At 26.0% G+C, this 15,157-nt stretch overlaps 4 protein-coding genes across 12 annotated transcripts; 2 read left to right on the top strand and 2 right to left on the bottom strand.

Moving 5' to 3' along the window:
• Window positions 1-1,296: 1,296 nt before the first annotated feature.
• LOC127283159 (uncharacterized) lies at window positions 1,297-2,337 on the top strand. Its single transcript, XM_051307850.1, has 3 exons — window positions 1,297-1,471; window positions 1,546-1,762; window positions 1,841-2,337. The coding sequence occupies exons 1-3, from the start codon at window positions 1,298-1,300 to the stop codon at window positions 2,335-2,337; spliced, it is 888 nt and encodes a 295-aa protein (XP_051163807.1). The 5' UTR covers window position 1,297.
• A 321-nt stretch (window positions 2,338-2,658) lies between these two features.
• LOC127283449 (putative nuclease HARBI1) lies at window positions 2,659-4,800 on the bottom strand. Its single transcript, XM_051308329.1, has 4 exons — window positions 4,300-4,800; window positions 3,481-3,777; window positions 3,165-3,373; window positions 2,659-3,078 (listed from the first exon to the last, which is right to left on the bottom strand). Exons 1-4 carry the CDS (start codon window positions 4,585-4,587, stop codon window positions 2,790-2,792), a joined length of 1,083 nt encoding a protein of 360 aa, XP_051164286.1. The 5' UTR covers window positions 4,588-4,800; the 3' UTR covers window positions 2,659-2,789.
• Window positions 4,801-5,386: 586 nt separating this feature from the next.
• On the bottom strand, window positions 5,387-12,249 carry LOC127283448 (endophilin-B1). 8 transcript variants are annotated; one of them, XM_051308320.1, is made up of 9 exons: window positions 11,938-12,249; window positions 11,432-11,573; window positions 11,201-11,329; window positions 10,920-11,082; window positions 10,773-10,836; window positions 10,637-10,672; window positions 10,177-10,367; window positions 7,510-7,645; window positions 5,387-5,727 (listed from the first exon to the last, which is right to left on the bottom strand). In XM_051308320.1, exons 1-9 carry the CDS (start codon window positions 11,998-12,000, stop codon window positions 5,611-5,613), a joined length of 1,041 nt encoding a protein of 346 aa, XP_051164277.1. In that variant the 5' UTR covers window positions 12,001-12,249; the 3' UTR covers window positions 5,387-5,610. The 8 variants fall into 8 exon arrangements, with proteins under 8 accessions (XP_051164277.1, XP_051164278.1, XP_051164285.1 ...); XM_051308327.1 differs by lacking the exon at window positions 7,510-7,645 and adding an exon at window positions 9,987-10,012 and having other exon boundaries at window positions 5,609-5,727; XM_051308326.1 differs by lacking the exon at window positions 5,387-5,727 and adding an exon at window positions 9,987-10,012 and having other exon boundaries at window positions 7,613-7,645.
• Window positions 12,250-12,354: 105 nt separating this feature from the next.
• On the top strand, window positions 12,355-14,990 carry LOC127283443 (peptidylprolyl isomerase domain and WD repeat-containing protein 1). 2 transcript variants are annotated; one of them, XM_051308315.1, is made up of 8 exons: window positions 12,355-12,566; window positions 12,727-12,829; window positions 12,917-13,116; window positions 13,207-13,400; window positions 13,477-13,814; window positions 13,891-14,080; window positions 14,148-14,723; window positions 14,814-14,990. In XM_051308315.1, exons 1-8 carry the CDS (start codon window positions 12,476-12,478, stop codon window positions 14,955-14,957), a joined length of 1,836 nt encoding a protein of 611 aa, XP_051164272.1. In that variant the 5' UTR covers window positions 12,355-12,475; the 3' UTR covers window positions 14,958-14,990. The 2 variants fall into 2 exon arrangements, with proteins under 2 accessions (XP_051164272.1, XP_051164271.1); XM_051308314.1 differs by having other exon boundaries at window positions 12,914-13,116.
• The last annotated feature ends 167 nt before the right edge of the window (window positions 14,991-15,157 follow it).

Here is a 15,157-nt window from a genome sequence, read left to right as displayed (position 1 = left end):
TTTATTGTGAACAAGTGATTTAATTATGTAAGTATATTTTTAATGTCATTTATAAAATTTTTGTGTGTAATCATTTGAAAAAGTAAATTTGTAAAATATTTTTTTTTATTAAATGTTTGTAATAAAAAACAGTAATAAAACAAAATTCAAAAATATGAACCTGTGAATATATTTAATATTGCTTAAAAGTAAAAATTTTTAATAATCAACGAATGAAATATATTTAAAATTTAATAAATAATGATACATAATAGTGAAATATTCACAATAATTATCAATATATTAACATTAATATTTTTAAAATTAGGCGTACAATTTGTAGAACACAATTTATTTTTCCTTTTTCAATTTAAAAAGACTGGTAATTTTGTTTATATCTTATCTTTATTGTCAGAAAAGTAATGAATTATGAAAATAATAAATAGAAGCAAAGTTGAAAATTTGTTATAAACGAATAAACTTTATTTTGTTCTAAGAAATATAATTTTTCTAAAATAATTTCTTTAAGGTTAAATATATATTTTAATTTTTGAAAGTAAAATCATTCTTACTTCTTACTGCTTTCAATGAGATGAGCAAAATGTATGTAACATCTGGATTTTATTGGGGGTAGGATTAAGTCCCTTAACGCGAGCAATATCTCAATATTTTCAGAAAAAAAGTACCCGCAATAAAAGTAAAAGGATACAAAAATGACTACCTGAAAGGAGAAAAAGTGAAATGTTTTTAATCCTGCTGAAATATATTTAGATAAATTTTTCTCCATTATTAAGATATGGAAAAATTATTTGAAATATTGTTATAGATTTTTAAAAAATTATGTGATTTTAATTTTTAATTATTAAATTTTTTTAATAAAAAAATCTTTTCATTATTATTAAATTTTTTTAAAAAACCAAATTATACAATTTATAAATGCATACAAATTTTTTAATTTTCAAAATTTGTAAAAAATAAAAAAAAAATTAATAACAACTTCTAAAACAATAATTTTTGTCAATTTTCAGAATATATGCGATTAGATGATATAAATGTATACACTTTCGTTTTTAAAAAAGTGCTGTACGCTAAAAAATTTTAATTGTTTATAAACATAAAATAACTACTTTCATACATAAATTCTTTTTTCTTGTAGAAATAAATGTATCCAAATAAATCTTCTTCTTTCAGTCCCTTAAATTATATATTAAAATCAAAAGATAATGGAATATAAAATTTGTAAACAATAAATAATTAAATTATTATAAATAATACTAAATTTTAATACTAATTAATTAAACTTTTTTTTAGTAATAAAATGTCTAAAAAGCATTACACCAATACGGAAAGAAAACTTTTCCTGGAAATTATCAAAAGATTTTCCCATGTTATTGAAAATCGCAAAAGCGATTGTTCCACCTTGAAAGCTAAAGAGGCTGCGTGGAGTGAAATCGAGGAAAAATACAATGGCTCAGTACTTATTGCAGAGCAGGTAAAAATAATTAATTGTGCTAAACAAATTAAATGTTTAAAGTTTGAAATTTCTAAAAAAAATTTTTTTTGCAGAGGTCGGTTAAACAGTTAAAAAAAATGTGGAGCAACATGAAGCTGCAGCAGAGAAATGCTTTAACTCAGGAAAAGCAAGATGTAATGGCAACGGGAAACTTAAATGTTCCAATAAATGTTGCTGAAGTGGACCCAGATATAGCCGCTATAGTTCCTGATTTAATGGCCACTGCGCCATCATATTTTTCATCAAACTTCTCGGAAGATTTAATAAATGGTAATGTATTTTTCGGGTTGTAAGTTTAAAATAGATATACTATTAATAATTTATAATCTAATCATTTTTGTATTTTAGAACGTCGAGAAGCAGTTTTTGATGATGAAGAAGTATCAACAGAGTCCCTCAGAAATGTTGTAACTTCTAATTCTGAGATTCAGGAATCAGAGGTTTCATTCCTTTTGAACACGGCATCTTCTGTGATTGATGTTAAAAAGAGACGTTTTCAAGAAGATGAAATTAATTGTTCACAAACATCGACTCCTTTGTCTGTGAAAAGGAGGTGCATGAGCATGCTCGACTATGAAAAATTGGACATAGTGCGCTCTACAGCAAGTAGTAAAGTAGACAAGCAAAAGCTTGATAAGGAGACGAAAAAGACTGAGCGTTTGTTGAATATAATGAAAAAAGAGGAAGAGCTGCTTTCGTTAAAATTGGAGCACCAAATTAGAAAACAGAAGTTAGAAATGGAGCATTTAAAAAAAATCCACGAATTAGAAATTCGTAAAGCCGAAGCAGAAGCTCAATTGGCGGAAATGCGGTTAACACAGGCAATAGAGCTTACACCATTGTGAATTGAGATGTATTGTTTATGCTTCGAGTTTTTAACTTATGTTATTTTTTTAAAAACCTTATTTCCTATTCTTTTAAATTATTTTATTCCAAAGCTAGTACAATTAACAGTATTAAGTGAACATTTTATATTTTAGTAGACAATTTATTACACAAGATTTTATACTATTTTTAGATTTATTTATATTTAACTATATATTTATACATTCCATTATATTATGAATTATATTTTATTATATCATATTATATTTAATTTTATATTTACATTTAAGATTATTAAACAAATTTTTATTCTGAAGTGAAATGAAGTAAAGCTGTAAAAATATTATCAATGTTATTTATTGTGAAGAAAAGATTTTATTGAAATATGTACATAAAATATTTTAATGTAATGGTTTTTCTTTTTAAAATATGATATTGAAATAAATAATTTTTTATTCCAAATTATTACTTATTATCCATTGAATAAACGGTGAATTAGTAACTGACGTGCGACTTCTCCATCCATATTTATATTTTCTGCATTAGGTACAGGAACTTCTTCATATTCTTGTAAGTCATCATCTTCTAATATGTCATTGAAACGTAATGCCATATTATGCAAAACAGCACATGCAACAACAGTTGTTGTTGAACAAATAAGCTTAGTTGACATTCCCCGTGCCAAACATGGAAATCTTCGCTTCCATACACCAAAAGTTCGCTCAACAATTATTCTCGTTCGTATTTGAATTTCATTATACCTGAAACAATTTAATATTACACAAATGTCAAGTTTTATCTTCAGCAAATTAACTTATATTGATGTGAAAACAATTTAAATACTTACATGATTTCTTCTTCAGTATGAGGATTTCTGAGAGGTGTCATAAGAAAAGGCAAACAGGGATATCCTTTATCACCTACAATAATCCCATCTAATTGTCCTTGAATATAACGCATGTGAATTAACGAATTCTGAAATATACGGCTGTCATGTGCTCTACCTGGCCATTCCGGAACAATGTCGAGAAACTCCATTCGGGGTCCAACAACAGCCTACAAAAAATTGTACAATAATATAAAAACTATTCACAATTTTTGTCAAAAATAAATTTTCTACTAATATTAAAAAAAATCCTCACAGTCATCATTAGTATACCTACTTGTACATTAAGTGAAAAATAACCTTTTCTATTTCTAAACATTTCCTCAATCTGGTTAAACCTTGTGCCGACTAACTTAACGTGAGTGCAATCAATCGCTCCATCAACACGAGGAAGTCCTATTGCTCCATGCCCTCTTCCTAAAACGTTAAACAAACGATGATTCTCATTTCGGGCATCACCAGTTGCTGGTATTTTAATATATAAATTAATGAGACTGGCAAGCAACGTGGCGACACGAAAAACAATTCTTGAGACAGTTGATTGAGAAATCTTCATAGTGTCGGCAAGAACAAGCTGCGAAAATATAACATTAAATAAATTTTTAAATTTTACACTCCTATCACATAAAAGAATATTTATAACTTTCGAAAAAAAATTTGCCAACAAAATTCAACAAGTAGAATTATAGAAAATCTTTTATAGAGTAAAATAATCTATATATTATTTTTAAAAAATTTGATGTAATTTTTAAGAAAAAACACAAAATGTTAATTTTTGTTTTATTATTTAACAATAAATTTTGTTTCAAAATTGTACAAATGTTATTTAAAATTAGATAAAATCAATTTCAAATATATTTTCAGTTCTGTTAAAAACTACTTTTAGCTTTGAGGTTATACTAATAAGTCAAACATATTCAAGTTTAACAAATGTAAAGGTTACAGATTCTTTTTAATTTCTAATAATAAAAGTTACTTATTTTTATTATATAGCGCAAAATCTGTAAAAAAAATTAGAATCGTTGATTTTTCATACAAGGAATATTCTATTTGGAATAGTATATGGGTCTATATATAAATAAAAATTTTAAATTACCTGAAAACTTGAAGTTGCGAAATATCGTAAACAGAGAAGTAGTTGGAGTTGTGGTGCAATGGGTAAACCACGATTATTATGTTTAATTAGCCCTGCCTGTATTTCAGGCAAAATACCAACTAACACAGAATCTTTTGAAAAACGATAACGTCTCTGAAACTCCCACTCATCTATTTCAAAAGGATTTTCCGCATCTCGAATGTATCGTTTTGCACGTCTTATATTGTTCGGACCATCTTCATTATCAATATTATCCTCAATGTCACTTAAATAATCTATTATATCCATAGTTAACACTTTTTTCACTATAAATACACTAATAAGTTATTGCTTAAGTCAACTAAAACGTTGACTTTAAATCATAACCTCATTTCGTTCAAATAAGTTCACCGGTAATGTCAAATAAGAAAATCCTATTTGACTATGAATACTTGGCACTCTTAAGATGGGACTCTGCATCTCAAAATCAAAAGCATTTACTTCTTTAAGCAAATGCTTAAGTTGCGGCTTAAGTCAATCCACAATGCGCGACTATGAATCTAGGTGTCAGCTTAAGTCGCTGCTTAAGAAATAAGTATCGACTATGAATACCGCCCTAGTTCAGCCGAGTTGAACGTAGTTTTGTAGATGGTGAAACGTGCGCGGAGACTTGATCTCGTTCAACCTCTACTATGAACGCGTTCAATGCTTGAACTCAGTTGGTGAAACTGGCCCTTAAAAGTCATTCTGGACAAAAATATTTAAATGTTATTTAAATTTAAATTTTTAAAATATAAATAATTAGTACAAATGTTTTGAAAAATTTGTTTTCAAGCCTTTATTTTTTAAATTCTTAGTTTTTAAATTTATATGTATGGAAAACTAATTGTTGTCAATAAATATATTTAAATACATATATAATAAATGTTTGTTTTTTTATTTATATTGCTTTATACCTACTTACAATTAGATAATTTAAATTATTATTCTTTTGATTTACAAGAATAAATATAAGTAAAATGTTTAAACTAATAATTGATCATATTGGTAATATAAATTATTTTATTTTAAGTCATCTGACGAAGTATTAATTTATTTTGTATCATACTAAAGCCTAAGTTAATTTTTAAAATTCAATACGTATTTAACATTTTTTATTTATAACTAACACGTAAATTGGAATAGATCGCAATTTCAATATTTTTATCTACATTTTAAATATATATATTTTTTTATAGAGTATAATTTATTTTTGAAAATTTATATATACGTAAATTTATTAATATATATATATAAGGAACAAATGAGAATTTTTAATTAATTAAATTAAATTTAATTAATATTACTACTAATAATTTCTACATAAGCTTTGGGAATTTTCCCTCGTTGACTGCCTCTAAATCCCATTAAATAATCTTCGTCTCCAACAATTACAGAGATAGAAATTACCTATAAAAAAAATGTAAAAAACTTTTCAATAGTAAATATTTTTGAAAAATACAGAACTACATTTAAAAAAAGCTCGCATAACTAAAATCATTGAGTAAAAGAAAAATATCGTTAAAATTGCTTGTATTTATTGAAATGAATAAATTTAAATATAATATGTACACATATATATTCACAATTATAAATATGTAATTAAAATAATTTGTTAAATAATGAAAAATTCGAAATAAACTAATTAAAATTACAGAGTATCATAACAATTTATAAATTCTAAAGTTCAAAGAATTAAAAAATTTAAAGAATTTTAATTTTATTCATTTTTTGCAAAAGAAAATCGCTGAACTTCAAAATTTATTCTTTCTACAATACATGCTCAATTCCTTATCTAGATACTTAAACTAAAAACAAAAGCGTATAATTGAAAGTACTCAAAGCATGCGACACGTTATGATGCCTTATGATCTTTAAAAAATTTTCATATTTTTATCTATTATTTTGTTCATTTTAATTAAAAACTAAAAATAATTCAATGGAAATTATTTTTCATAATGTGTCACAATAATGTTTGTGCTCTTTCTTATTTAATATAGTGAAGTAATTATTAAATAATGTTTTCTATATAAAATATTCGTACAGTATTATAAAAACTTGTGAAGAATTGCAATTGAATTATATAATTATATATTGTAAATGCGATTAGATTCTTGTACTTAAATCTTATACATTAAAATTGTAAAAATTGTACATTAAAATTTTTTTCAGAAATGGTACGTGCTTAAAAATCTCTCATTTTGTGAAAATTTTTCTCTTATAAAATATAAAATGTACAATATTAATTTAAATTATATAATTAATTATTAATATAAATTATACAAATTAAATTTTCATTTATAAATTAGATTATATCGAATTATTCTTAATTTTCGTAATCAAGGCTTTTTATAAATTGTGCAATATTTCACATATTGATTTTTCAAACAATTACATCATTTTCAATAGTTTACAGAATTGATTATTGATTGTGTTAAGCTATTGATTTCTATTTTTGTAAAATATATTTATTCAACTGTATTTGTTTAATTATATTATTGCATTCTCATCTTTTGCATTGCACATATAATTTGTTTCTATAAATGGAAAATACACTTAACACATATTCTCAATTGTATACACAAAATAAATTAAAATAAAAACTCTTAATCTAATCGTAAAAAAAAGTGCGCCCACATAACAATAATACATTTAAAAAAACGAATTAACTTATAAATTAATAATCAACTTATACACTATAGTAAAAATTCACATAAAAAAAGAAATATGAATGATTTTGAAAAACTAGCAGCAACTAATATATATATATATATATAATTTTATAATTATATATGTCTATATAAAAAAACTATAATTACTTCATGCCTCGTGCAGAACGATTGAAATTATATAAAAAATCAATTTATATTATAATAGTCGTTGATAAATAGTCGATTCATTTTTTTTTTTTTGAATTTTTCCTTTTTCAAAAACAATAAACAATAAAAATGAAAGACTTTTATAATAAAGAAATAGATTTTGATACATATTTAAGAAAATAGTCCGATTCTATTTCTTAATGAAAATCACGAAATCGAATGACAAAATTTAAACATAATCCATTAATGTTTAAAATAAAAAAAAAATAACAATTTGATATAGGAACTAAAGAAAATAAATTCGTGCTTCGAAATATAAGAATAATATAGAAAATATTGGCCAGATTTCCAATTAGATTTCAAATTTCGTTACCTCGTCTTGCTCGAGGTTTAATTCATTGGAATCTCTCGCAGTATAATCGCATACAACTCGGGCTCGATCTTGTCCATTTTCCATAGGTGCAGATGATGTTGACTGAGTGGATGAATGGAAAGAACACCCAGACAAACTGATAGGAAGAAACTTTTAATTGAATCATTCTGTGTAGAGTATACAACTCCAAAATTGAACAGACTCTTCCTCAAGTTTTTCAAAATTAAGAAAATGTATGAGTATTTCTTTTGTGTTTTAACATTTATAATAGACATTATAATTATTTATTTATATGTATATATATATATATATATGTGCAAAATGTAGGAATCGTGACGTATGAATTAAAAAAATTTCTTAGAAAATTATTTTATGCTAAACACTTAAAAGAATTGAGATCTGTCCAACAAATGAAGAATCATGAATGAATAAAATATAATAATAAATAAACAGTGTCAATAAATTAAAAATGATGGAATTTAGAATAGAAAATAAAAAGACAATTAAATAATATTCAATAAATTTTTTTAAATTTAATAAAACAATTTAAAATTAAATATTATTTTTTTATATCAATTAAAAAATTTGTCTGTACTAAACTAGATAGACAAATTGAAGGATAAGATAAAGATAGAAAATAGTTTAGATATTTTTAATAAAATTACTTTAAATATTAATCAACTAACTACACAGATTTCACAGTTAATTATTAAAAAGCAGATTTTAAAAATATTTTGGAATATATTCTAAAAAAGAGTCTTTAATCTTTTCAGCCACGACATTTTTTAAACAATTCAATTAATAATTTTTGATTCGAAATTTACTTTTCGATTGTAAAAATTTTTTTTGGCAAATAAATTTTTCAAAAATTTGCTTTTTAAGAAAAACAAAAGAACAAGTTATGAAGAAAAAATACCCCAGCCATAAAACCAGAACCATGCAACGTGAAATGATCGAACTAATATCCCAAAACTAAAACTCCCAGTGAGACATGAAAATTATTTTATATATATGTATAATATATAAAGGATGGAAATAATTTATTTTAACATAAAATATGCGTAAACACGTACAGCGTACAATGAAGTTAATACAACTAAATAGTTCAAGTTATATAGGCAACATCAGAATTTAATTAAACAGTAATATATTATGCAATATTTAAAAGCGATTATATATCTATTGAGCTGGTACCATATTGACAATTGTTTCGTTTACATGTTATTTACTTTTTTTTGTTTATTTATATTTTTAATGACTACCATTATTATCTCGACATAATTTTTTGCAATTTGAAAGAACAATTAACGTTACAGTTTTGTTAGTGCAGAAAAAAGATATCGTGCAAGACTAAACTTTAGTAATATTGGTGTCAAATGTAGCTGTAACATAGGGGGTTCCAGCTAGAGGCTGATGAGTAGGCGAATTTTGGGAAAGTGTAGGCGAGGGATTTAGCTCGATCACTTCCTCGCTGTTGACTCGCAGCAGAGGACTTGGTTGACGTGCCCTGCAATTCCAATCGCACCAAGCAAAGATAGACAGTTAACAGAGATACCCAAAATTAGAAGAAGAAACTTTCAAACTTCATTATGGCATTTCAAACAATATTTTTTTTATAGATAATTAATTTTTTACTTCAGTTAAGATTCAAATTTTAATAAAGCAAAAAAGCTTTATTTTTTGAAATAAAATCTCCAAATAAACAAAAAAAGAAAAATTGATTTAATTTTCCGATTTTAAATAAAGTATAAAATTCCATATTCTCAATTACAAAATTGTTAGATATCCCATTAGAGTTATGTGATATAAAAGCACTGCAAACTTAGAAAAAAGAAAACAAAAGCAAATCTGCCACCAAAAATAAACCTCAACCCATGCAAAGTAATAGAGTTCTAAAAATTTTTCCAGCTCAAGTAATTATTATTTCTTTCCTCTGAATAAATTAAAAAACATATTAAAAAATATTTTTAAAAAATGCTTTTAAAACTCTAATACATTTCTTAGTTTTTAAGATTGCAAGCACAGAAAAGAGGAAATTTATCTACCATAATAAAAGTGGAAAAATGAGGCAAAAAGCACAAAAAATTGATCGACAACATACAAACTATGAACCACTCAGTGACACAAATGTGCAAATTTTATTTTAATCATTCTTTATGAAAATAAGAATTTTTTTAATGGAAATAATTTTTAAAACTAAATGATAAAAATTCTTTTTAAAAACAATTAAATGTTTTCCACTTATTTCACATCGTTATAAAGTTTCTCAATAATGCCTTTCTTCAATCGCAAATACAAATTCCTTTCTTTTATCAAATTTTTTAGCAAATAAAGTAGAGAATAATTTTTTTTTTGTTAATCACTGGGGACACATGATCATTGCGAATGAGTAATGGTTCTAAGCTTCTTTTTTTTCTCTAAAATAAATTTATACGTCCCGAGAGCGACGCTAAAAATTCTAAAAAATCATTACTCACTCGATCACCAGTCAAGAGTGGGAAAGCTGCGTAATGGAATGTCAAAACAGAGAAAAAAATTGTAATAAACTTTTTTTTTGTTGTTGTCGTTGTTGAAAAAGGGGATAGAATGATGCAAAAGATGATGGAGAGGAAAAAAACTCCTTCTTATCCTTTTTTTTTATGCGGAATAAATTTTGTTTTACTTTACCCAGCGAGTTCTCGTTGTAATTCCTGCATAGTTGCGTGACATTGAGCATAATGACGAGTTTGAGCTTCAGCTAATTCATGTAAACAACGTAAATGCCCCGCTTGTGAACTAGAAACTCCTTCCAATAGTAATTTTGTAATTTCAGCTTGACGATCAAATTCCGATTGAGCTACCCTCAATTCCCTCTCGGCCTTGTGTATTTCATTTTGGAGAAAACAAAAATTCAAATTTTATTATAAATTCTCAACAATGAGAAATAAATTACAAATAATATTTATAAACAAAGCTGGAAAAAATTTTAAAGCAAAAAAAGAAAACTCAATTCCTGCACGAAATTAAGGGACTGTAATCTTAAATTAAAATTAAATAAAAAGTGAGATGTATAAAAATTCAATCCAAAAAAAAAAGAAATCGTGATACTATGATAATTTCCAATTTTTTTATATTTTGATATTAATACCTGATCGAGCAAGACTTCAGGCGAAACGCCGCTCTCCTATATTATGCAGCAATGGGGGCGAAACAAACCTCAGAGTAAACGTACACAACACTTAAATGAATAATATAAATAAGAGAAATTTTTTTGAAAAACTTACATTTTGCTGACCCAACATGCTTCTTGCTTTTCTGACACGATTTTTGCATGCGTCCAAATCCAGTCTTTAAAAAATGTCCAGAAAATCATTTTTTAAATTAATATTAAAATTCAATCTTTATTTAAATTAATTTTAATAAATTTTTACCGTTTTGTTTCTAAAATAGCCATCTCTTTGCTAATTGTTTTCATTTCGCCTTCCAAAAACTTCCTCAATGGTTGAATATAACAATTAGCTGCCGTTCCGATAAAGTCTCTTTCAATTTGACCCAGTTTTTGTTGACACTGACCAACTTTGATTAAAGCACTGCCTAAAATCATAATTAAGGAAAATAATGTTAAGGAACATTAATATAGTTGAATTCATAAATAATTAAAATTGTTCAAAGAATTAAAAAATAAAATCTCAAGAAAATTGTACAATCTAACCGTAAGCAATTCCAGGTCCGAAATCATTTCCAGAATCGATCATATCCTGTCCAAGATATTCCAAATTACTAAGTCTATTTGGTTTCCTTTTGTCGATTTTCTCAAAAACAAAATCTTCGATTCTATTACCTATAGGAAAAATTATAAAATATTTTTAATAATATCAATACTAATTAAAACTAATGGTTTTTAAAAAACACTGCTCCTAATATTATTTTTCTAAATTAATACCAGGATTTGGAGTAAGTACAGCTTCCATATTTTTAAGAATCTTTTCCGTCCAAGTTTTTGACATATTTGCTCGTTCTGCTAAATGTTCAAAGTGCGCATCTAGTTCTGTTTTCTCAGAAGTTCCAATTTTTTCTTCTGTAAGCTGTAAACAATTTAAAAATTAATGTAAATTAATTAATTAATTTTCTCACGTTCTCGATAAAAGTGAAGAATATTAATAAGAGAATGTAAACAATTAAATTTGACGAATTAAATAAATGAGGAACATGACAATTCCTTTTTAATACTAAAAAATCGCCAAAGGATTTCAAAATTTAATAAGAATATATAAAATTAATAATATGTAAATTTAAAAAAGTAATATGATAAATCATTTAATTTAATAAAGGAGAGTTATACATTTCAACAAAGCAAAAATGTCAGAAGTGACGATAACACTTAAACACCCACACACAAATTTTAATTAAAAATGCAACGCTTAATATGATGATATTGAAAATATTTACCTGTACAACTCTACTAAGGGCTGCTCCCGCATCTTTCACCATCTTTTTTACATTAAAATCCATTTTAAAATAATAATTTTAATTTTTTATCCGAACAAAATCCACCCCGTTTTTGTTGTGTTTAAATGGCCTCTTGTAAATACAAACAACCAGTATTTAGAAATAATAAAATAAAGTGATATGTTTATATTTAACTAATAATGCAAATAAACATTAATTTTGAAAGAAAAAGTGTTCACAGAAATTAATAATATCGAATGAAAAAGACATCTACGACATTAATCATTGACATTGCACTGACTCAAGGCAAGGCAGCCAATTCACAAAATAACCAAAATAATAAAAGAAAACACTAGAATTTTAATTTAGTACTTTTTTTATTTCCTAGAAAATTTGTGAATGCACCTTTAAGATGAGTAAATCTCTGAGCTACATTCCCATCCCTGGGCAAGTGGACGTCAAAACAAAACGTGAAATAAATAAATAAACACAAATAAATTTATTATTTAGGAACTTAATTATTATATGTATATTTAGCATGAGTGGAGAAAAACGAGAACACAGTGATAGTGAAGAAGAATGGATTGGTCCATTACCATCAGAAGCTGCACCGTTAAAGAAAAAAAGAAGTTTGTTTTCATAACCTCACTAATATTATTTTTATTGTCAATCTTTAATTTAATGTCATAATATTTTAATTATTATAAATTAAATTAATCAAAATTATTTATTTTAACATTATCCCCTTTTATTTAAATATAACAACTTTTTCTATTTTAAACAATTTAGTTTTGGAATACGAGAGGGTTTATGTGGACAATTTACCATGCAGTGAAACATACGAAAAGAGCTATATGCACAAAGATGTAATTACTCACGTTTTGTTGACAAAGTAAGTTATTTATCTAGTTACTGAATTATAAATTTTGCCCCTAATTACAATAATCTAATTAATTAATTAATTTTTTATTTTCAGTAGAACCAATTTCGTCATAACTGGTAGTTGTGATGGTAGTATCAAATTTTGGAAGAAACAAGAAGAATTAATAGAATTCGTAAAACATTATCGTGCTCACTATAGATCAAACATTGTTGCATTAAGTGCAAGCGGTAATGGAGTTCACGCTTGTACAATTAGTAATGACAAAACAATGAAAGTTTTTGACGTCATAAATTTTGGTATGAGCTTAAGGAAGAAAGAATAATTTTTTCATCTAATTTTATCCTTTTATTATTATTATTATTATTATTATTATTATTTCTTTACAGATATGATTAATATATTAAATTTAAACTATATACCTTCATGTGCCGAATGGATTTATTCTGATGGAGATGCTATTCCCGCAATTGCAGTATCAGATCAAGATTCAAATAAAATTTTTATTTACGATGGTGTAGGAAATTCTGAACCACTGCATATTTTTGAAAAACTTCACACAAAACCTGTCGTAACGTTGAAGGTATTTTATTTTTAGTGTAAAAATACAAATCGCACACATTTTCATAATAATAATTTTTCACTATATTTATTTTTAGTATAACACCGTTTACGAAACTTGTATATCAGTTGATAAAGCCGGAATTCTTGAATATTGGACAGGACCAAAATTGGAGTACAAATTTCCGAAATGTGTTAAATTTGTCTCGAAATTAGATACGGATTTATTTGAATTTGCTAAAAATAAAACATATCCATGTGGTTTGGCGATATCTCCAGATGGGAAGAAATTTGCTTCGCTCAATAGAGATAGACGGGTTCGAATATTTCATTTTCTCACCGGTAAATTATACCGAGTATTTGACGAAAGTCTTCAAAGGTACACGGAACTTCAACAGACAACACTGCAATTACCAAACATGGAGTTTGGTCGTCGGTAAAATTTAATTTTTTTATTATTTAATATTTCTTAAAGTTGAAACGACATATTTTAATTAGGAAATTATTTTTAGAATGGCTGTTGAAAGAGAGCTGGATAAAACAGAGGCGAACCTCGGAAATATTGTATTCGATGAATCTGGCTATATTGTTTTATATAGTACAATGCTTGGAATTAAACTCGTGAATATTTACACCAATCGATGCATTAGAATTTTGGCAAAACCAGAGAATATTCGTCCTATGCAGTTGGCGCTTTTTCAAGTATATATAATAACTTTTTTAATTTATTTTTGAAATTTTCGTCTAATTCTTTATTTTTTAAAAACAGGGAAGAGCCAAAAAACCAGTGGGTGCTGTAAGTGTGGAAATGGAAGCTTCGGAAAATTGCACATTAGAATTGAATAAACCAGATCCAACTTTATTTTGTACGGCTTTGAAGAAAAGTCGTTTTTATTTGTTTACAAGACGTGAACCCGAGGATACAAAGAGTCAAGATTGTGATCGTGATGTCTTCAATGAAAAACCATCGAAGGAGGATATTATATCGGCAACAGAGGCGACTAATATGCAAAGAATATACGATAACGCTATTGTTCACACAACAATGGGCGATATTCATTTGAACTTTTTCAGTAAAGATGTACCAAAAACGGTTGAAAATTTTTGTGTTCACTCGAAAAATGGTTATTACAATAATCACATATTTCATCGGGTCATGAAAACATTTATGATTCAAACTGGAGATCCAACTGGAACAGGAACTGGTGGTGAAAGTATATGGGGTGGCGAATTTGAGGATGAATTTAAACCACATTTAAAGCACGATAGACCTTATACGCTTAGTATGGCAAATGCAGGACCCAATACAAATGGAAGTCAATTTTTTATCACACTCACACCAACGGTAAATTTATTTCCCTTTTTATTTTATTATTTAGTCCTATTTACTTATTTTACCTATTTTTTAATATCTTTCATTTAAATTTATTTTCAGTCGTGGCTTGATAACAAACACACGGTTTTCGGCAGAGTTGTAAAAGGAATGGAAGTTGTACAGAATATTAGTCAAGTAAAAACAAATCCTAAAACAGACAAACCTTACGATGACATTAGAATAGTCAGTATTACTGTAAAATAAAATTCTGTGAGTAAAATACAATTTACATTTTTATATCTGTGTCATTCAATAGCTTGAATTTTTCAAATGATGTTAATTGGAATTTATTGATCCTTACTATTAATAGTACTTATTTTTAAATACTTTCTAAAATAAAAATGATTATTATTTCCTAGAAAAGTTATTTTAATTTAATACTAAATTAATATGACAAAATTATA

This window comes from Leptopilina boulardi, unplaced genomic scaffold (genome assembly GCF_019393585.1).
Source record: "Leptopilina boulardi isolate dan_hultmark-lab unplaced genomic scaffold, ZJU_Lbou_2.1 LbouV2_31, whole genome shotgun sequence".
NCBI lineage: Eukaryota > Metazoa > Arthropoda > Insecta > Hymenoptera > Figitidae > Leptopilina > Leptopilina boulardi.
This window is presented reverse-complemented; position numbering and strand designations above follow the sequence as displayed.